A 24,181-nucleotide genomic window follows, 5' to 3' on the forward strand; every position below is an offset into this window, starting at 1 on the left:
GTATACAAAACTGTGTTCAAACCAATTTTAACTTATGGATCTGAGAGCTGGGTCAGAAGTAAAACACTTGACCAAAGACTAGAGACCGCAGATATGAGAGTCCTGAGAAAGATTAGAGGCGTGAACAGATGGCATCAATGGCAATATCATATTAAAAATGAGGATATTAGGAAAGAACTTGACATTGTCAGCATCCAGGAATGCGTTAGCAGAGCTAATCTCAGATGGTATGGTCACTTAAATAGAATGGGAGAGGAAAGATTAGCAAAACAAGTGTTCTCTGCCAGGTTTACAGGAAAACGACCCAGAGGAAGACCAAGATATAGGTGGATTGATACGGTACAAAGTGCCTTAGACGATAGAAATATAAGATCTGATAATGTTGGAGTCTTGACAAGTAACAGACTGATTTGGAGGAAAATTGTAGATAGGAAGTTAGTAATGATGTAATTTTTTCATGTAGTACTGTCATATCCTGTACACCCCTTGAGGGTACATGGCAGGAATTTGATGATGATGATGATGATGATGACACCCTAGAATCAAGTTCACCCTGGAAAAAGAGGAAAACAATAACCTCCCCTTCCTAGACACACTAGTCACCCGCCAACCTGATGGAACCTTGGTTTTCTCAGTTTATAGAACACCCACCCATACAGGCAGATACATTCACCAACACTCTCATCACCCCCCCCCCCCCTACTCACAACAATATGGAGTTATTAAGACACTTTCAACAGGGCAAAAATAATCTGTTCAAATGATCAAGCCCTAACCACTGAACTAAATCACATCCGTGACACTTTCTCAGCCAATGGCTACCCCCTCCAAAAGAATCCAAAAAATACTTAAACCAGTTATTCACAACCCCCCCCCCCCCCCATTCACAAAAAAGATTACTCTAAATCCATCACCATTCCCTACGCCCGAGGCACCTCGGAAAAAATCAACAAAATCTTAAAAAAACATGACTTGACCACTTGTTACAGACCACATAGAAAATTGGCATCCCTTGTCCGCTCCACTAAAGACCAACCACTTCCCCTAGACCTACCTGGTGTATACTGGGTCCCTTGCAGCTGTAAATTGTCTTTCTTTGGCCAAACAGGCAGGACAGCAGATATCAGAATCTCAGAACACAAGGATTACATCTGCCACCCTGGGCTTGCAGACCACGCTCTGGATACTCGCCACAGAATAAGATGGAAGAAAGCCACAGTAATACACTGCAGTAAGTTCAAATATGAAAGACTATTCATGGAATCAGCCTCAGCCCTTAGGAACATGCCAAACCTCAACAAATTTGGATGCATGAGACTGCCCCAAATTTGGGAAACATTTATCAGAAGAACTAGAGCCCAAAAAGGGCTCTAATTCTTCTGATAAATGGAACTACCAATATAGCCCAGGAACTACCAATATAGCCCGCCAGGGGCACCATCAGGACTTTAGGAAAACGTTAGCTTCCTAGCTTTGGTTCTCATTTGCTGTTATGTAGTACTTGTGTGCACGTATCTTTGTATTAAGTTCTCAAGAAGATGGCAATGTAACGTTTGCCGAAATATCGGAAAGTATATATTAAAGTTTATTTAATTTATATTCTAGTGTACACTGTCAATTCCTTAATTATTAGTTATCACTGTTCACCCTGGTTCCCTGACAAAAACAGCGAACTCCTTGTTTAACCAGATGACTTCCCAGCTGGCATGAAATCTCATTATGTCGTACTGTCATATGCATTTATGGTTTAAGCCAGTAGAAAGTACAAATTAGTTGCCTAAATCTCAAATTGCCAGCCCATCCTTGTTCGTTCAGTACCTAGTAAATACCTACTAACGGGGTGCACCACATGAAAGTGAGGATTGGAGATTATGTCAGAAGCCCCACTCTGCTCCACATTCCTGAAAGCTAACATGGCTTCGAGGGCTGTAAAAACTACTTCCATATTATGTAACTTAATATGGAAGTAGTGTATAGCAGAAAGAGTAGAGTTTGGTATGATGACAGAAATTTTAAATTTTATGGCTGTGATGAGTATTTCATAATATAAAATAGAAATCTGAGGGATAGATATTAGGAAATCTACAAAAGGAGCTGAAATATCCTTTTGTAGCTCTTTCCACAAACAGAGATTTGTGCACTAGGACTAGCATGAAAATTTGTGAAATGATTACATTAATCAATGATACTACAGATTCCCTTTGAATCTAGTAATAGTATATTACAAGTACTACAATTCATACTTTAGGAATGCACTAGAAGGAGCAACAGAAATATGTTTTCCAGGTGATATTACTGAGGCCATATGCAAGCAGATAGAACAAGTCGAAGATATGATAGTATGCTCAATTGACAAAACATAGAGATAGGGGTGATGGGAAGTTAACACTTGCATTCCCCCCCCCCCACACACAGAGTGAAATGTACCCAAGCAGAACGCAGATGATAAATAGGCAAACATCGGGCTTCCCAACAATGTATCACAATCGCCGAACATGAGTAAATGTGGCAATCTTAGCAACTTTGATCATGGATGTATTGACACAAGACAGATGGTTCATTCTATTGCCTAGGGTTCTTGAGGACAACCGTATCTAGGGTCTACTGTGAGTATACCATCACTGTAGACTGTCCAGGTTCATACAAACCAACTGCAGGGAAATGGTGGCACAAATGACATCTAATTTCAATGTGGGAGGTCCAACCAGTATCAGCAAGTGAACGCTACAGTGTACTCTGCATACCATGGAGCTATGGGAGCCAATTCCCTAATTTTGAACCTCATGGGGCATCAAAACTGGATCTCTGCAGAGTGGAATCTGAGTTGTGTGGTGTAATGAATCCCGTTATCAGTTGTACTGAGCTGATTGGTGGGCGACTGAATGAGGCCATGGCATCATCATCATGTCAGTCGGCTCTTCTCAAGGAGGTGGTGGCTCTGTGATGGTTTGGGTAACCTTCTGTAACACATTAGATTCTTTAGTATGCCCACAGAGATCCTTAAATGCTGTGAACTACCAGAATGTGTTGGCTAATCACCTACACACTTTCATGGCCTTCGTGCATCCTGCAGCAGATGGTCTTTTTCACCAGGACATTATTATGCTGCAACCATCCAAGCATGGCTTGAGGAACACTCATCTGAGTTTGGGACAATTCAGTGGCCCCCAAGGTCCCTGGATTTAACTCTGATCAAATCACTCTGGGATGCCATAGAGAGAGACATCAGATTCATGTATCCAGGACCGATGTCTAAGGCACAGTTATGGCATAGCTACAATTATCTCAGGCATCTCGTAGAGTCAATGCCTACGAGAGTACAGGCTGTTATTTGTGCTAGAGGGCCGACATGCTATTAGTCAGAACAAACTCAAAGAAGATAAGTATGTTTATAAGAGAAGATATGAAACTATGGACAGTTGATGTATGGAGTTTTTCTGATGGTAGAAAGGATTAGCATGCAGAACAGATTACACTTAAATGGATTTGGTGTTAGGTACTTGGAAAAATTGTTGTTCAGTGTGAAGGAGTAAATATAGGTAATCAGGGAAACTAGGTATGACAGGGTGGTTGCATGAGAGCTTTGACAAATGACTAAGGTGAGAGATTGAGATTGTTATGACAGAGAGTGAAAGGGAGAAGGAGAGTATAGAATAGCCTAAAAATTAAAGATGCCAAGAAATTCATGTGAAGAATATTAAGGCAAATAATATGAAGTCATTAGTTTCTATATACGAGTTACCCAGTCGTGAAGTTACTTCACACACAAACTTTGTTTGCTTACACATGGATAAAGGATTACACCAAGAATACAATTTGACATCTTTAATTTATAGTATAACCAAGTGGAAAAACTATCAACATATAGAATAGCCTACCCTGAGAATGGTGGGAATTTTTTTTTATTCAGACAAGAAAAGCCACGATTATGGCACATAGTAAATGTATCAAATGGCCTATAATACTAGTGAATATTGCAAATGCCTCTTTAATGAATGCTTTTAAGGAAAGATGAGTATTTAGGTTGCATTACCTAGAAGAGGACATCATTAATGAGTCCTTGACTCTATGGAGGAGCCTGCAAAATATGATAAAATTACCATAAACAGCACGTGAGTCAAGACATTCACACTGCAAGAGTATTGAATCTAGGCAGCATCTGAGAATCGCTCCCAAATAATCAAGTGATCAGGCATGCGGTTTTATTTGGGAGATGCAAATCATGAGAGTTTTGATTAAGAAAGGTTATAACTGGAACTACAAATAGGTGATTATGATAAACTGAGAGGGCAACCTGAAATTCTTGCATGAGAAAGTGCATGGTAGATGAATTAACAGTACATGGGAAGAAGTCAAAATTTATAAAAATTAAGTGGATATTAAATCCAGCATTATTTCAAAGCCGAATATAGAAACTATAAAAGTTTCGTAATGAAATTTGACCAGAGAGTTACGGGAATACACTCGCAGGCATTTAAGAGTTGCCCTAGCTGGATCTTATAGGAGAGATGATCGCTATGCCCAAGCATCCATATATTCCCCTCCTATTGGTCCATTTTGATAAGGTTTCACTGGCCTGACAGCTGTTTTAAACTGGTTAGTTTTCATCAGAGACCAGGTAGAAACCTAAGAGAGCAAAAACTCTCTTTCAATACTAAGGAGCTTGAAATGTCGGAAAGGCATATTTGTCGTAAGTGAACTCTCAGTCGGTGCGTAAAAGTATTTATTAAAATAAAGAGCCAAAAGGCTTCACTTCGGCAATGCAAAAATTATAAAAATTAAGTGGATATTAAATCCAGCATTATTTCAAAGCGGAATATAGAAACTATAAAAGTTTCGTAATGAAATTTGACCAGAGAGCTTACGGGAATACACTCGCTGGAATTCACGAGTTGCCCTAGCTGGACCTTATAGGAGAGATGATCGCTATGCCCAAGCATCCATATATTCCCTCCTATTGGTCCATTTTGATAAGGTTTCACTGGCCTGACATGCCAGTGAAACCTTAGACATAACGATCCGGCTAGGGCAACTCATAAATTCCAGTGAGTGTATTCCCATAAGCTCTAAGGTCAAATTTCGTTACGAAACTTTTATAGTTTCTATATTCAGCTTTGAAATAATGCCGGATTTAATATCCAGTTAATTTTTATAATTTTTGCATTGCTGAAGTGAAGCCTTATGGTTCTTTATTTCAGTAGTCAAAATTGCTTGTAAACTATGCCTAACTGCATCCCTGGAGTTAGGAGAATAAATTGCATGGGGGATGGGGTTAAAATGGATGAACAATACCTTAAATTAAAGGATGTATAAAGAGGAAATGTTGTGAATACAGAACTGAGAGAACAGTGATGACTAGATGCAGTGTAAAAAAAGTAGGCTAGGAAGGTGACAGGGTTAGAAATGCAAAATCAGGATACGAAAAGTTTGTCAAATATACAAAGGGAAATTCAAGAATGTTTTTGCTATGAAGGAAGCAAAAGCAAGAATGACCATGAAAAATCTTAGATGGCAGAAAACTATAGGCTGTGCTAGAAATAGCTAAGCTGATGAGTGATCACTTTAAGGTATATATATACCGAAGGAGACCAATCAGCTTTCTGGTTAATGTGGAGGAACTAGATGAAAGAAGAGAAGTGGATGAGATATCATAGGTGCTGAAGAGAATGTGCAAGAGAATTAATAATTCCCCTTTAATGAACTTTATTCTCAGCATGAGCAGGATTCTGATTAGTTGAAAGTGGGCATAATGATTCATTACATAAGGATGGAGTTAGCCATGATAAGAGAAATCAATTAATAAACCAGTCAATTTTCGCTGGCTTCTGTTCTCCAACTTTACAGACCAATCTGGTAAAGGAACTTAACTTTTGCTATCAGCAATAATTTAGCACAAATTGTCCACCCACCGATCGGTATTCCAGAAAATCCTCTTCATTTGTCCAATACCTTGGACTTTTTTTAACCAGTTCTCCCTCCAAATACTGTTGATGTTAGATCCCCACTTGACAAGTCTAACCATAACTTTGTCCCTATCTCCTTTGTTACAGATAAGCCTTCTCCCAGTCATTGTATTGTATTACAGCCTTGTATCCTGTGGTACTACAACCATGCCAATCGGGATGAGCTTTGGAACTCTGGCACATTTGTTTCCATGGTCTAATTATTGCACCAGCTCTTCTAATCATCGTGGGAGACCCAATCTATCCACACAATCTATCATACCTCTCCTTGAACCTATTAACAGAAAAAGAACTTGCAACTGACTCTGGCAAACCATTCCACTCATTCACCACTCTCCAAGCAAAAAAAACGTAGTCCTCACATTCCTACTAACCACACGTTTATTCAACTTCCAGGAATGAAACCTTATTCTAGTCTCTCTAGCCAAGTGCTGAAACATTTCTCCTGCATCTATCCTATAAAGCCTTTTAAGCAACTTAAATGTTTCTTATCATATCTTCTCTTTTATTCCTATCAACTAACTTCTGCAATCCACACCTTCAATCTGTCCTCATAGGAAACATTCCACAGGGCACTCACCTCTGAATCCTCTGCATTACTTCCTTATTACCAAGAAACTCAGGGGACCAGACTTAAGCACAGTAATCCAGATGGATAATGAGAACAATACAAGCATTCAAGGTGCAGAGCTATAGAAGAGCCCTCAAGATCTCATGGAAAGATAAAATAACAAATGTAGAGGTGCTACGAATCATGAACATGAAGAACCAACTAGTCAGAGACATTATGAAGAGGAAGATGAGAATGGCCAGACATTTAATGAGAGGGTCAGCCAGAGAATTGAGTAAAGTAATTTTAGAAGGAAAGATAGAGGAAAAAAAGAACAAGGGGGAGGACATGGACAGATGTTATTCTGTAATGGATGAAATCTAAACTATATGGCAACATCAAAAGAATGGCAGAAAATAGAGCGATGCAGAAATCCATAATTGCAAACCTTCAATATGAAGATGCTACCTAAGAAGAATCCAGATGTGGGCACATCAAGGACTTATAAAGAGGAATGACAACTTCTTTATCTCTACTTGTTAATGTGTTTTTCAACAGCAAAGTAATCTTATGGGCTACCTCAGGGCTGGTTCGAGATGCCCCTAGGCAAAGAAAATTTAGGCACCCCTATACATTGTCTCTATATATTCCCCCCCCCCCCCCCCCAAACTATGTAGCAAAGTCTGGTGGCCTGAAGCTTAGCACACCTAGGCGATTGCCTAGGTTCGCCTAATGATAAAACCGGCCCTGGGCTATCTTAACTACATGTCCTCTAAACTTTAATTCTATGTCTACCACCACCACCCATAAATCTCTAGCTTCATCTATTTCCTGGAGTACAGTGGCATCAATGTGATACACAGCTTGTAATCTATTTATCCCAAAATGCATAACTTTACATTTCTCGACATTAAACTGACACCCATTAACTTTCGCCCATACTGACAGCCTATTTAAATCATCCTGCAAGCTTTCCACATCACCTTGATTAACTATTACTCTACTAATTTTGCATCATCAGGCATGTCATAATCACCTGCCTCGTTGTTCCACAAATACCCCTTCTTGATAGAATATTACTCATGTTTTACAATCTTTCAAGTCAAGACCACTTGGTCACTTTCACCAATTGGAGGCAACGTTGTCACCTTGGTTATTGATAGCTCTTCTGATCCTACGACCAGGTCCAATACTCTCCCACCCCTAGTCCCCTCCATCATGTGCTGTCTTAAGTAATTATCTGTCAGAGGTGTATAAATTCTACTTCCTTACTGTCTATATCTCCATAGTTGAAGTCCCCATTAATAATCATTCAAACTGTACTCATTGTACTAATTTGGTGATGCATGTCTTCCAGATCATTTGTGGAACTCTCTGGCCTATAGCAACAACCAACTGTATATTTTGTCTTACTTACCTTAAACTCACATCAGATTGCTTCAAATGAACAGTCACCCTCCTTCCTGTCTCCTGTTCTTTTTGATTGCAATTACCTGCTCTCTCTCATCAGCAGTATCCCCCCCCCTTTCCCCAATCCTATCTTTTCTCTCTTCCTTGAAAATACTAAACCGTTCACATTCAATGGCTGTAACTACATCATCTGATGGACCTTCTAGTGTACTTTTACATTGTGTCCTTATGATGTAAATTGTGTTTTTTCTTTTCTTTTTAATTTCAATTTATAATCAGTTACTTTTTGTAAATTTATGTGTATTTGAACTATGTTGCTTCGGACACAAATAAATAAATAAACTACATCATCTGCTGTTAGTTAAGTCTCACTAATGCTTATAACTTTTGGAGAGGTTGCACTAACCAATGCCAAAATCTCCTCCCTCTTGTTCTTGATACTTCTGGCATTAGTATATAGAAACTTCAGCATCCCTTCAGTCCCCCCACCCACCTTTACTTTCTGAATTGTGACTACCCTATTCAATATTTTTGCTTGATAGACTAGATTCCTCACTTGGTCATTCTCATACTCACTCACTTCATTGATGCCTTCACACAAACTCACTTGCTTCCAACCTAATTGAGACCTCAAAGGTCGAAACTGGTCTAGGTGGTGACCCTTCCCATAATGCATAGCACATGTCCCCAAGGAGATGCGCTTTGCATTATGGGGTACTAAGGCAAGTGATGTGAAATCATAGCTTCTTAATACGAGTTGCCCCAATCCTGAAAATAGTTCAGGTGCAAACTTGCTTGCTTACACTTAGATAAAGGTTTAAACCAAGTATATAATTTCTTGGTATCTTTAATTTAATTGTATTGATGCTCTGATTAAAAGAGGTTACGCGGTGAACTACAAAGCTGGAAATTATGATTAACATAGGAGAATACTATCTTTGGTCCCATGGTATTAGTTACTGAATGGGAAAAATGTTAGCAATGCATGGGAATCTTTGAAAAAGTGCTTAAATGAGGCAGTATCTGAACGTATCCCTAGTGTTTGAAGAATAAATAGGTTGAGAGTGAAGTGGATGTGCAACCTTATTAAACAAGAGATCCACAAGAAGATGATGTGGAAAGAATATCGTGAAAATAAGAGTGAGAGGAGTTATCAAATATATAAGGCTCAGGCCAGAAAACTAAGAGGGATTGTGTGGAAAGCTAAATAATTGGAGTATGAAAAGAAATTGGCCATGAAAGCTAAAGGCAATCCAAAAGAATTTTGTTATGCTGCAAGGAAAAGAAAAAACAAATGCGAAAGAATAACTTTATTGAATGCAGATGGTACTCGAGTGTTGGAAGCTAATGAGATTGTTCAGTTAATGAGTGCTCACTTTGCTAAGTTATATCAACTAGGTGTATGTAACATGGTGCACAGTGGTACTGCTACATTGGATGAAGAATTAGTTTCATGAAAATGAGGTTGAAGAGCTGTTGCATAACCTGGTTAAGAATTTGTTGATAGGGACAGATGGAATATCAGCCCGTTTGCTAAAGGAATTTTCAGCCGAATTGAATCTCAGCTCAGAAATGATACCACAGGAATGGAAGGAATGTATGATAGTTCCATTGTAACAAGGATGGTGCAAAAACTGATGTCTAGCTACCGATCTATTAGTAGCTCTGGTGTGGTAGTGGAACTAGCATACAGAAATGGGTAGACAAACATGCTATATTCTGCAAGGAACAGCATGGGTTTACTGAAGGAAGGTCATGTTTTAGCAATTTGCTCACATTTTATAACAATAGTATGGCCGAGTTGGATAAAGGGAATGGATACGCTATGATAATGTTGGATTTTTCTAAGGCATTTGATAGGATACCACATGAAAGACTGTTGCATAAACTGGAGAATACAGGATTGGAATATAAACGTTTGACTTGGATCAGGGGATGGTTGACAGACAGATATCAAAAAGTGGTATACAGTGGGTGTGAATTTGCCAGATTTAAAGTGATCAGTGGTGTACCTCAGGGTCCAGTCCTTGGGCCATTATTGTTCAATCTATACATTAATCTATATTAATGTATTATTATTATTATTATTATTATTATTATTCAGGCCTCCAAGGAGTCAAAAGACTCATCGAGGGAGGTCCTTTCTAAGACAAAGTCTGTCAAGACTCATCGAGGGGAAGTCCCCCCCTGAGAAACACAAAGTTTATCATACCACTCCTTAAACCCACTGACCGTTCTAGCTCCCACCACTCCATCAGGCAATGCATTCCACGGCTCAACCACCCTCCACACAAAGAAACCACTCCTTACCCTCTTGCTCACAGTTTCCTTTTGTAACTTCCAGGGATGGCCTCTTGTCATCACTCCTTCCCGCTGATCAACCAAGCGAAAGAACTCCCCAGTGTCAACCCTGTAACCACCTCTCAACAGTTTAAAAGTCTCAATCATATCACCTCTCCTTCTTCTATCCACCAAACTCTGCAGTCCACATTCTCTCAGCCGATCCTCATAACTATCCTTGTACAGTCCTGAAACCATCTTTGTCATCCGTCTTTGTATCCTTTCCACAGTTAATTTATCCCCTTCAAATCCTGGGGACCAAATCTGAGAACAATAGTCCAAGTGTGGTCTGATCAGAGACTTATACAACGGAATGATAACCCTCTTATCTCTGCAGGTCAGTGTCCTTCTCATAATAGCAGCAATCCTCTGTGTTACCTTCACCACCTTTGCAATATGTCCCCTAAACTTCAGGTTTCTATCAATCATCAACCCCAGATCTCTTGTCTCCCCTACTTCCTCCAGTATAACTCCTCCCATAGAGTATGCAGCATCCCATCGATGTTTCCCAAACCTCAAGACCTTACATTTTGCTGCATTAAACTGACACCCCCATTCATTTGCCCATCTATCTAGCTTATTTAAATCCTCTTGCAGGGCTACCACATCTGCACTATTACTAATAATCCTTCCAAGCTTCGCATCATCCGCAAACAACTGAATATCCCCCTGCAATCCACTGGCTATGTCATTGATATAAAGGTTAAACAATATAGGTCCTAGTACTGAGCCCTGTGGGACCCCACTTGTAACCCTCTGCCTCCTGGAAACTGCTCCACCATACACAACTCTCTGATACCTATCAGACAGCCAATCCTGAATCCAGTTGACCAATCTGACATCCAGACCCATGTGCTGCAACTTAAATATCAGCTTATCATGTGGCACCCTGTCAAATACCTTCGCCAAGTCTAAGAAAATTGCAGTATATGCCTTTCCCTCATCTAATGCTCTTGTAACTTTATTATAAAAGGCTAGCATATTGCTAAAACAAGAGCGTCCTTTCACAAATCCATGTTGATTCTCACAGATAACATTACCCTCATCTGCCCAATGCTGTACACGGTCCCTCACTACTTTCTCCAAGATCTTAACAACTACTGATGACACACAGACTGGCCTATAATTAGACACTTCCAGTCTGTTACCACCCTTATGCAATGGCACTATCTTACCTTCCTTCCATTCCCTGGGCACCTTTGCCAAAGCCAGACTTTCATTGAAAAGCCACGTTAAAGGTATTGTCAATTCCCTAGCACATTCTCTCAAAACCCGTGGCGAAATACCATCCAGTCCAACAGCTTTACTGACATCCAGAGTACTCAGTATCTGAAACACACTCTCTTCCTGTACCTCCAGACCTCGTACCAGTCCTATCCCTCTAGCATTAAAACTGACTCCTCTAGGATGAAATACTCCAATAAAGTATTCATTGAACAATTCCACTATATCCTCTGCATCAGTCACTCTATTCCCATTTTTATCCCACAATATCATTCTTCCACAGTCATTTCTCCTCCTACTGGCCACATAGCTAAAAAATTCCCTAGGATTTTCTTTGGATCTTAGGGCCAATCTCCTCTCATATTCCAGTTTCGCTTTCCTTACCACACGAGTCACTCTTCTGGCCTGTGTCTTATATTCCTCATGTATCTCTTCACCTGTCTCCTTATATCTCTTCCATAGCCTCTTTTTCGCATGCAATTCCTGTTTAATATTGTTTGTCATCCACTTTACTCCAAATTGCGCCCTCTTCTTCACTCGTGGTATACAACTTACCATTGCTGATAACAAATATTCTTTCACAATTTCCCACGCACTGGTGATATCCCGGCCTTCCAATTCCTCCCTCCATGAAACTTCCCGAAGTTGACGTCTAAGACTATTATAATCATCTGCCTTATAATTCCACATAAGTTCCCGTCTCTTTGATACTCCTGCATGTCTATTCATTTTCATTCATTTCATTCATTCAGTATAGATTGAACAATAATTAAACAGATGTGCAATTGTTTGCTAATGATGTGAAGATAGGCAGGGCAATCAGGGATGCTACTGATATTCAGCACTTACAAAATGATTTGAATGGGCTGGAAATTTGTGCAAACAAAAATGGCTTTCAGTTTAACATGATTAAAGTTCCAGTGGCATATTATATTAGTAGGATTATGCTACAAGAAACTGAGGAGGCTAGGGATCTTGGCATATTGGTGGATAAGAATTTGAAGTTCAAAGGTCACATAACAAAAGTTGCAAATAAAGCTCAGAGGATAATTGCAATGTTGAAACGAATCTTGACATGTAAGGATAAGGAAGTAATTTTGCCTCTTTATAAGGCTTTGATAAGACCACACCTGGATTATTGTGCACAGAGAAAGAAGCTGTGAAAGGGTGCAAAGAAGAGTTACAAAGATTATATCTAGATTACGAGATTTAGATAATGAGGACAGATTGCAAGTATGTGGATTCCAGACTGTGGTTAACAGGCGAAAGAGGGGTGATATGATAGAGGTCTATAAACTTTTGAATAGGTGTTACAGAATATCATCTGATGAAATTTTTCGTTATATGGAAGGTGGGGAGAGAGAACACGGAGCATCCATGGATGTTCACATTCAAGAAAGGGATAAGAGCTAGTTTTTCTCCCAGAGAGCAGTGAGTGAATGGAATAGTTTGCCTTTAAGGGATAGCGAGTGCATCTCATGTGAATGAATTTAAGGGAAGATATGACAGCTGGTTTGGGCGATTCATCGTCTCCCTTGATGAGTTCTCGACTCCCTGGAGGTCTCAAATAATAATAAACTAGCGTAAACTAGGGCAACTCTCTATACCAAGTAGGCTTGTTTTGGATTTAGCCAAATGACAGAATAGGATGCCTAGCTCTTACTGCTGTTGTGTAGCATGACTGTTAATTGTATTTGTTTTCTAGCTAGTTTTGCATTATGTAGGATGTGCAATCCTGCCCTCCATATGAGACTGATTAACTTATTTTTATTTACTGTGGAAAAAATTATGGAGACTGCTGCTGCTGTCATATCCATAATTTTTTCCTGATGAATGTTGAAGGCTGTATAGCAATAAAGGAAAGATAGCTCATTTTCTGTTGAAAAGTTCTATAAAGGTTCCTCAGACTGTCAACAGAACTTAGCCTTTGTCTGTTGGGTAGACAGACTTGGGTTTATGACATTTCTCTTGACTGAGCTAAAGTTCTGGTTTGATTAGTACTGGCTTATAAATGTCATTCATATTAAAAGTTTAGTGTTAATTTATAACATTCTACAGAGTTCTCATTTGTATTTCCATACTGTATGAAAGCATGAATTGTTTTAAACTTAATGAAAATATTAGTAAATAGCATAGTCGTTATTCATTGATGTTGATACAGTATAATCAAAACATTTCAAATTTTTTTTTTTGAAATAAAGTGACACCCACGCACTTCTCTTTACAGTCTTCTCCCTCTGCTGCAGCATATAATGCTTTCGTTTTTCAAATTTTTCCTCTTTCTCTTTCATTATTTTCAGTTTCTGCTCTAGGTCATAACGCGATAGCCGTTCTGTTGAACCAGATAGCTTTTGTTTAGATTGCTCCTCTAGGGATTTTATTTGTTGTTTAGATCTCTGCAACAAAGAAAACATTACTGTAAAATAATTAATTATAGTTTAAGCTGAATTATGTGTAAATGCAGAATCTCTTTAATGTTGATAACAGCACAACTAATATTCGCAAAATAATTTTTATTTTACAATATTTTTCACATAAGTTAATATTTGAATGTTTCATATGTGTATGTTAAAGATGACATAGAGCTCACTAAAAAAAAAAAAAAACCACTGAATTTCAAAAATGTAAGTTAGCAAATGACAGATTTATATAGCAGTTAAAAAAATAAAAGATAATTTTACAATTATATTCATAAAATCATCTTTAATTTTCATTCATGAATTTTGATATTTTATTATAAGCAATGCATAATGATATCAAAACAAATAAAAAGGTGTGTGTGTAGTGGGAGACACATTTGCTCACATCCATAGCAATCCATAATATTCACCTGCCCTTGGGTAGTGATAAATGAACAACAGTGATATTGGGTGCCAAATTGCCACTTCGTGGACTTCTGGCAATTGAGAGCAGGATATGTATCAATAGTGAAAAACTGGTGGCTTTAGCCATCAACTCCACAATCACTGCAATGAGATGTCAGTATCAACATCAGTTCAAGTTGGCGCAACAGTCCAAGGACTGTTGCGCCAACAAATAAAAACAAATAAAAAGGTGTGTGTGTAGTGGGAGACACATTTGCTCACATCCATAGCAATCCATAATATTCACCTGCCCTTGGGTAGTGATAAATGAACAACAGTGATATTGGGTGCCAAATTGCCACTTCGTGGACTTCTGGCAATTGAGAGCAGGATATGTATCAATAGTGAAAAACTGGTGGCTTTAGCCATCAACTCCACAATCACTGCAATGATCAACATCAGTTCAAGTTGGCGCAACAGTCCAAGGACTGTTGCGCCAACAAACAAAAACAAATAAAAAGGTGTGTGTGTAGTGGGAGACGCATTTGCTCACATCCATAGCAATCCATAATATTCACCTGCCCTTGGGTAGTGATAAATGAACAACAGTGATATTGGGTGCCAAATTGCCACTTCGTGGACTTCTGCATATCCTGCTCTCAATTGCCACTTCGTGGACTTCTGGCAATTGAGAGCAGGATATGTATCAATAGTGAAAAACTGGTGGCTTTAGCCATCAACTCCACAATCACTGCAATGAGATGTCAGTATCAACATCAGTTCAAGTTGGCGCAACAGTCCAAGGACTACAGCTGAACATGAAAGGTGTAAGCTATAGAAATGCCAGGTTTTTGGGAAAATTGCTTCTGAAAGACAGCACTGATATAGCCATTGTATAAGAAACACATGTCGAAGGCCTGCTGAATACAACAGAAATTATGTTCATCCCAGACAAAATAATTGGCACCACTTATGCAAGAAACACTATTAGTAGGATATTACTCCTCTCACAAGAACTAGAAACTCATGGTGTTAAATACAGTAAAAACCCCGAAGTTACGTGGTAGGTGGGACCAACAAAAAGTGCACAAGTTGAATTCGCATAACTCGGGGTATAATTTTGCATGTAATTTATATATACAAACATACAATTGGGACCAAAAGTTTACAAAAATATCTATTTTTTTAAGAAATATAATCATAATTGTATTTTTCGTACATGAAAAAAATAAAGTTATTTCGATGTTGATGGTTTCATAAAATCTAATAGATTCGTCTGAAGGCATAACGTCTTTTTCTTGTCACGCAAAATTTCTTCATAGCAAGCTAATGATTTTTTTATTCCTTGCCTTGTGGCTACAATTTGTTCCTCGTTAGAATCTATGTCCTCCAAAATCTGTAAACCTTTCTTTTATGATGAATGTTCTTACTGTGGATGCCTGTAGATCGAACTTCTTTGATAGCTCACAAATTTTCATTCTGCCTTCAAAATCCTTAATTTCCCAAAGTCAATGTTTTTCTTTTCTTGCTAGCAGCAGAAGAATCGAACTTGCTTCTTTTGGATGACATTATTTTTTGTGATAAAATTTTTATCAAGAACATAACATTAAACAATCGCAAGGTTTGTAGACTATAAAAATCATGTATGAATGGAGACCACATGAAACACGTCAGTGCTTGTTCACAGCATGTGCAACACTGGCGAATGCGGCCGGTGCCTGAAAGATACAACTAGTGGTGAGGTGCGAAGCAGGATGGGAATACGTATATATAAGAAACCACGCAACTCCGGATTCACGTAAGTCTGGGTATGACTGTACTAAATATCTACAAACCTCCCGGTACATCTTGGCCAAAGTCAGTTTTACCTCTACATGACCACCATGCATTATTATATGCAGTTGATTTTAAGAAAATTGACGAATGGAAAGGCCATGGTATATTGGGCAGATATTAATAATAAGCAACTTGTCTTTGATGCCAAACAATTAGTCACCGTCCATTCTTGATAGTGCAATACTGATAACAACCCTAACTGATGCTTTGTTACTACTGATAGCGAACTGATGTCAGTCTCTTTATCTGATAAGTAATCACCAGCTATATGAAGAAACAACACTGCCCATTCATCCTCAGGTAGGTCTAAGAGACACACTAACCCAATCAGTACCCCCTCCTGAGATGGAATTTCCACAAGGAAAATTGGAGCATCTTTATGAGAAAACTTGATGATATGTACAATTCATTAAGCCTGAGCTGAACAACTATAAAATATTAGGAGAGGTCCTCTCTGCAGCCTAATCGTATCCCAAGAGGATACCAAAAGGAATATATTTGCTGTTGGAATATGGATACACAAAGAATTTCAAACCAACCATGCATAAAATATCGCTGGGGAATCCTTCAAAAACCCGAATGTAGCAAGAAGAGAAAGATGGCAGTCAGTCAGTCATACAGGGCATTAACTTCAGACACTCAAACTGTAGAGCATGGACACCACTACTACAAAAACTAGTTGCTTCAACTCTGAGCACCAAGAAAAGCTGAATACACCTGAATCAAATAGCAAATTGTATAATTAAGCTCTCCAGAATGCCCGCAGTCAGACATTTTCAGGTATTTTTCAAAATGCTTGAAATGTCTATAGCATTTATATATTTCATAGCTGCTTACAATACTGTATGGAGGCAGGGCTTGCTTCTTAAGTTACTTCTTATAATACTATGTAAAAAGTTACATTAGCTGCTTAACAACTGCCTCACCACTTGAACCTTCCAAGCTTTCACAAAGCACTCCATCCTTTGGCCCTATAGATTGAATAATGGTCTACCCCAGGGCTCTGTTCTGGCCCTGCTGCTCTTCCATGTATATAGTAGTGGTTGTCCTTATTGCCTCCAGGAAGTCTGCTTATGCTAATAACCTGGTAATAGCAACTCCAGATCAGCAACTAAAAGTGACATAAGATATATTGACAAGCAATCTAGTGCTAACTACCTATTTTAGGAAATGGAGATTGCAATCAAACCTAAATAAAACAGAGGTAGCCCATTTTCACTTTTGTCATAAAAAGGCCCATGAGAAACTCAAAATTGAGATGAATAGTCAAATGCTAAAGTAAAACCCAAACCTTAAATACCTGATATCATACTGGACAGGCTCCTGATGTTCTGTCAGCATCTTACAATTGCTGCTAAACCAGCATACTGCAACAACAACAACATTCAGAAGCTTGCCAGCACACTGTGGGGAACCCTGGTGGAGGTACTCAGAACTGCAGCCATCAGCTTGGTATACTGTATGCTCTTGCCAAATATTGTGTGGCTGAACAGCACACACACCTCTGAGAATAATGATGGGAAGAACCAAACTAATCCCACTATGCTGGCTCCTGTCATCCTCCCCTTAAAATTGCAGAACAGCTCAACAAGGGATTCAATATTTCTAATGCTTGGAGAGAAGAATGGAACAATACTGAGACCTGTTCAACACAGAAGTTGAAAAGGATCCAACTAGTTGATGATCTGGCTTTGTTCCCCCTTGATGCTTCTGACAAACCAGGCATGGCAGGAGCAGAGCATGCTTGCACTTTTGAGCATATTTCCAATAACTGCCTCACAATGTCTGAACTGATGCTCTGGCTTGCGACAGAGCATCAGTTCAGACATTGTCACTAACATGTGAATGCAGTTTACAAGCCTTCATTGGCAGCCCATTGGACCTAGAGAGCATATCAACAAAGGCAGCTGAGTGGCTGATGCATTTGGACATAAATTTATAATACAAATGATGACTCACTATGTGTAATGGTTTATTCTTATCTATTCTTTGTGTGTGTGTACTATTTTATATATGTGTATGTAATGGTTTACTTTATATATTCTGTTCTTTAAGATTGTTTCTAATTTTAATTGCACCTGCTCTGTACACATAAGATGAATAATATAATGTGTAAAGATAAAAATAATATGCTTATAGCCTTATTTATAGCCAAATGATCATGTTTTCTTTTTTCTGTCAGCTGCTACCTCAACTCTCTCATGCATGAATTTTTATATTCATTTATAAAAAATTATAATGATGATACAGTACCATTTAATCCTACAGTATTGTCATGAATTCATTAATTTTGCTAAATTTGTGTCCTGTATATGTTAAAAATGATGCTAAAAATAAGATTTGGCACCAAATCTTAATAAATACGGTTGCATTAAGCTTCCGAAGATTTGGGAAACACTCATTGCCAGAGGTCAAACCTTACATTCCAGGCCACCTACAACTGCCCTTAGAGGGTGCTCCACTTAGATAGGACTTTAGTGTCACCCACGTGGTTGGGCTTAGTATTGTATGATATTTGTGTTAATGTTACATTAGTTGTTTTTGTAATCCCCGTAGATGTTCTAGTGACTGGGACGAAATATAGGAAGTATTAAATTCTGTTTTAATCCTTTCTGAGTGTTGTAAAAAATCCATTAAGCCTCTAACATCATATAAGGCCCTTATGCATGATGAGAGGATTAATTCTTAACATTCCACAAAGTTATGGATATCTCCATGGAGTCAGACAACTCGTTGCTGGAGACCATTCACCTTTATACATAACAGCTCATACCTCTCCTTAAAATAATACACTGTCAGGGCACTCAGAACTAATACTGGCAATCCTTTCCACACATTCACAACTCTCCAAGCAAAAAATCTAGTCAGCACACTTTTACATGACTGTCAGGGGTGATCCTTACCTCTTTATTCACCATGTACTGAAAAATTTCTTTTTAGTCAATCTTTAAAATGTAATTTGCAGAGTCTAGTGGAGAGAAGGAAGAGGGGAGATATGATAGAGACCTACAAGTTGGTAAGGGGTTGTTATAGGATCAATGGTGGAGAAGTTCTACAGAGAATAGTGGGAGATCAGGGGAGAACTAGAGGTCATCCCTGGAAACTGTATAAAGAGGGTGTGAGTAGGGGAGTGAGAGGCAGATTTTTTTCGTGCAGAGTTGTGAGTGATTGGAATGCCTTGCCTGAGAGTGTGGTGTCTGCAAGGAGTTTGAATGTGTTTAAGACACGGTATGATGAGATGTGCAAGATAAAAGGACCTCCTAGATGAGTCTTTGACTCCATGAGGTCTTGTTTAATAATAATAATAATAATTTATAGACCTCCTGCAGATCTGCCAAAAATGCTTGGTTGAAAAGATAAATCAAAAATGTCTGAAGAAGCCACCAAAATAGAAGAATAGCAAAACTGTATATAAATTATAAATTATTAAAATTAATAAAAACACTCCAAAACTGACCACTAAAAATGAAAGACAAAAATAATGCTGAAACTGGAACAATTCAAGAGATTAAAAAAAAAAAAAAAAAAAAACCCTGAAAAGAATATTAACAGATACTTTTCTGGAAGGAAGAAGACGGGAAAAACACAAATGAAGAGACAGAGAAAAAGCACTATTTATAATAAAAGAACAATTTCCGAATGCAACAAACCAAATGAACTTGTCTAAGTCACCTGATTATGAACTTCCTACTGAACTGTGGAAACATAAGCAGGAAATCGGTGGCATAGCAGCCATCAATTTTCTGCTTGAACTTTTTAACCAACTACTATATACTGATGAAATTCCAGATCACTAGAAGACAGGCATTGTAATATCAGTTTTCGAAAAGAGTGATAAAGTGTGAAAATTGCTTGAGAAAAGGGGGAATATGCCCAGTAATTCTGAATCTAGTAGAGTCAATAATTGATAGGTAGAAACAATGCCTTGATTCTTCATACCAGTGCCAGAAGTCTCTGGAATAAAGGAGATGAATTGATGGCACTGATAGCATCAGCCTGTCCAAAGATTATTGGGATCTCTGAGATGTGATTGATGGAAGATGATATACTGACAGAAATAGAAGTAGCAGGATACAGCATTTTTCGAGAAGATAGGAAGGGAAAACATGGTGATGGAGTACTGCTTATGATAAGTAATGACCAGTAGTATCGCATGCCCATTTAGGTTAGGTGTGCTCAGTGGTGTAGCTAGAGCTTTGCCACCCGGGGCGGTCCTGAGTTTGCCGCCCCTCTCAATACACACCAAAAATACTACAAAAAGTCAAAATGACGTATAGGGAAATAAATTAAAACACAATGTTTATTTTTGAAGTAAAACTTTAATTTCAACATTCTAAAATGTTATTTTTCTTGCTTTTCTGTTAGCAAAATCATTGATGACATCACGAAGTCTATTTCATAATAATGTAGGTAATTTTTAATAAATTTTATTTAGAAAAACTCTTCTCACAACTAGCAACACTTACAGCAATTGTGAGGAATATTCGCAGCAGTATTACAATATTTGGAAATAAGTTCTCGAGACCTGAATTTTAGAATTAACTGCAAAAGTTTAAAAAGATTCAAAGTGCCGCCCGGGGCGAACTTCCCCCTCCGCTCCTCCCTAGCTATGCCTCTGGGTGTGTTGTTGTGTAGTTTATGCACCACGCTACGAAATTCACATCAATTTGACTGTATGATTGAATTTTTATTAATGTATGAAAGTTTTAAGAGTGCACAGCGCATGAGTGCTCATCTTAATTAATTCAATGTGCAATTAATTGTAGGATAAGTTTGAATACTTTAATTTATCAATTAATATAATTTTAAATATGGAAAGCATAAAGGTCAAATGAACAATAGCTATGCTTCACACGTGCCATTTATATAAGTGAGAAGCACAAACGGTTTATGCTTCATGGTGAGATTAGATTATCATTGGCAAATATTAGAGTGAGACATGGATAATTTGAATTTTGATACGATTTTTAAATACAGCCATATAATATGCACAGAAATCGGAAAAAAGTTATCAAATGGGAAATTATTTTTCTGGATTGAACCAAAGAAAGGCTGAAATAACTTACTTATTTTATTTACGTATTATACACAGGTTCCAACATCATCTGACTATGATCATACAATCCTCAAAAGCTCTGGCAGAAAATTGGATATTCTATACATCATCAACACTATTTCCCAATATGGGTAATTTTCCATTATGGTAAATATGGGTAAAAAAGTTATATATTTATAATTTCTATAAATAATTTATATTTAAATTAAACATATTTGGTTGTTTGATAATTAAACATACAAATTTATTGTTTTAATACTGACCATATTGTAATGCATACACAGATCTTACATTCTTAGCAAACTGTCTAGCTTTATCAAGGCGTTGATGGAAAAGCATAAAAAAATAGAAATGCAAATTGAAAGGAACATAAAAATGTTGTGAACAATCTAGTAGCTAAGGTTACAGGTTCGCATGACAGAGACTGAAAGGACTTATTGTTCTTATTCATTATCATGCATGCGTGTTTGTTATAAATGCGTAATGTGATTACTGGCTAGCTGTAGTTCAGATGGATTTAGAGAGAGGATCAGGTTTTTCCACAAACTGTTTAGAATAGTACCCTGATTTCTGTTGAGGTTTCCACTGGTTATTGACACTATTGTGACTTCCTTGAATAAACGATGTCTGTAGTCGTCATCCAAATATGGCATGGAGCTGTTTTGCCACTCTATCGTGTGGTTAGACGTACAGATATGATGTGCTAAGCCGGAAGAAATGCTTCTGTTGTGGTTTACATCACCAACATGTTCCTTTTGTCTGATCTCTAAACTCTGTGAAGTTTGTCTGATGTAGGCAAGGAATGTAATATACTCCTGGATATTTGTAGAATGGTACCTCCATAGCCAGAATACTAAGAGCCTACAGCATCAGAGTGGTCTTGAAACCAACCACCAGCATCACACAGGTTTTAGGATCCCCAAAAGATGGGGTACCATTCTACAAATATCCAGGAGTATATCACATTCCTTGCTCCTGTGGTCTTGCCTACATCGGACAAACTTCACAGAGTTTAGAGATCAGACAAAAGGAACATGTTGGTGATGTAAATCACAACAGAAGTATTTCTTACAGCTTAGCATAATTTCTGTATGTCTAACCACACGATAGAGTGGCAAAACAGCTCCATGCCATATTTGGATGATGACTACAAACATCGTTTATTCAAGGAAGTCACAATAATGTTAATAACCAGCGGAAACTTCAACAGAAATCAGGGTATTATTCTAAACAGTTTGTGGAAAAACCTGGTCCTCTCTCTAAATCCATCTGAACTACAGCTAGCCAGTAATCACATTACGCGTTTACAACAAACACGCATGCGTGATAATGAATAAGAACAATAAGTCCTTTCAGTCTCTGTCACGCGAACGTGTAACCTTAGCTACTAGATTGTTCACAACGTTTTTATGTTGCTTTCAATTTGCATTTCTATTTTTTTATGCTTTTCCGTCAATGCCTTGATAAAGCTAGACAGTTTGCTAAGAATGTAAGATGTTTGTACGCATTACAATATGGTCAGTATTAAAACAATAAATTTGTATGTTTAATAATTTATATTAATAAACTTGTCTATATCGGTGTCATAAACATGTCAGTTCATACTTCACACACCTAAAATAGATAAAACAAAAACAGCAATTTATGAAAAATGACAAGGTTCAATTGGATTGCTTCACACAATAACCAATTACAGCCACTAACAACTTCTGGGTGCAATTGTCTCGGAGCACACCCTGCCTCACCTTCTGGGCTGTTTAAAACCAATGGAACACTAAGAATTTGACACGGTGTGCCATCTGGACACCTTTGAGCCCTTTAAACAGATATACAGATGGCACAGCGTGTCAAATTCTTAGTGTTCCATTGGTTTTAAACAGCCCAGAAGGCGAGGCAGGGTGTGCTCCGAGATAATTGCACCAGATAAAATCACAGCCACTGTGATTTTATCTGGTGCAATACTGAGAAGGACTGGAAGTGTTAAACTATAAATAAATATTATTTATACATATATAAAAGAATTGTCATTCCATTGTATACAGCCCTGACTGCACTCCTGGACTATAAACACAAATGTGATGCAATGTTTATGGGTCGAAAAGTGTCCTCTTCATGAAGCATTAGTATGTTGTGTTTAATTTTTGGAATTACATGAAGCCAGGAAACAATTAGGGAAGTCTTTAACAGGAATAAATGCAAAAATATAATATCTACGATATTGCTATTTTGTGGATGTGCATTGCATACCTAGCACACCTGGAATATTAGCCCCTGGTAATGATTTATGTCCTCTCAGAGTAGAGGATTTGGATGGAAGTGTACTAATGGTTTTTGAAAGCATCTGGTGTGAGGTAGGCAGGACAGGATAATTTAGTGGGGTGTTGCTATAAGCCAGGGAGCATAGAGGGTGAAGAGCAATAGCTGTTTAGGCAGCTGAGCTTAGCAAGTGCTGTTATAGGGGATTTTAACTAAAGCAGTATAAACTGGGAAGAGGAAACTGCATGTATATTAAGGGAATGGAATTTCTGGAATTCTTGAGGGACAAATGTCTTAGGCAACATGTAGTAGAAGGCACACGAGGTTCAAGATAGCATCAGAAGAGCTGATTATAACAGATAGCATCTCTGCCCCAGCTGGAAAGAGTGACCATGTGGTTTTGACTTGGAAAATGAACAGACATGAAGGAGTATCAAAGAGAAAGGAATTAATGGGAATTATAAGGCAGGGTGATTATAACTGTCTTAGATATGAACTTGGGGCAGTTCCATGAAAGGAGGAATTGGAAGGGCAAGATATCATCAATGCTTCGGAACTTGTGAAGGAATGTTTATTGGAAGTAATAGCAAGCTGTACACCACAAGTGAAGAAAACACAATCTGGTGTAAAGTGGATGGCAAACAATATCAAACAGGAACTGCAGATAAAAAAAGGTTCATGGAAGAAATATAAGAAAGGGGTGGAGAGCAGATGTATGAAGAATATAAGACCCAAGAATGAC

General features: G+C 38.1%; 1 protein-coding gene across 1 annotated transcript in view; it reads right to left on the reverse strand.

Moving 5' to 3' along the window:
* Window positions 1-24,181, reverse strand: part of LOC150100519 (uncharacterized) — a 187,153-nt gene that overhangs the window by 131,416 nt on the left and 31,556 nt on the right. Inside the window, exon 2 of the mRNA XM_090402671.1 lies at window positions 13,699-13,883. Coding sequence (XP_090258797.1) covers window positions 13,699-13,883 — 185 coding nt within the window. The remainder of the gene's footprint in view (window positions 1-13,698; window positions 13,884-24,181) is intronic.

The sequence above is a fragment of the Typopeltis vanoorti genome, chromosome 13 (genome assembly GCF_054136105.1).
Source record: "Typopeltis vanoorti isolate ZY-2024b chromosome 13, IOZ_Tvanoo_1.0, whole genome shotgun sequence".
In the NCBI taxonomy this organism is placed as follows: Eukaryota; Metazoa; Arthropoda; class Arachnida; order Uropygi; family Thelyphonidae; genus Typopeltis; species Typopeltis vanoorti.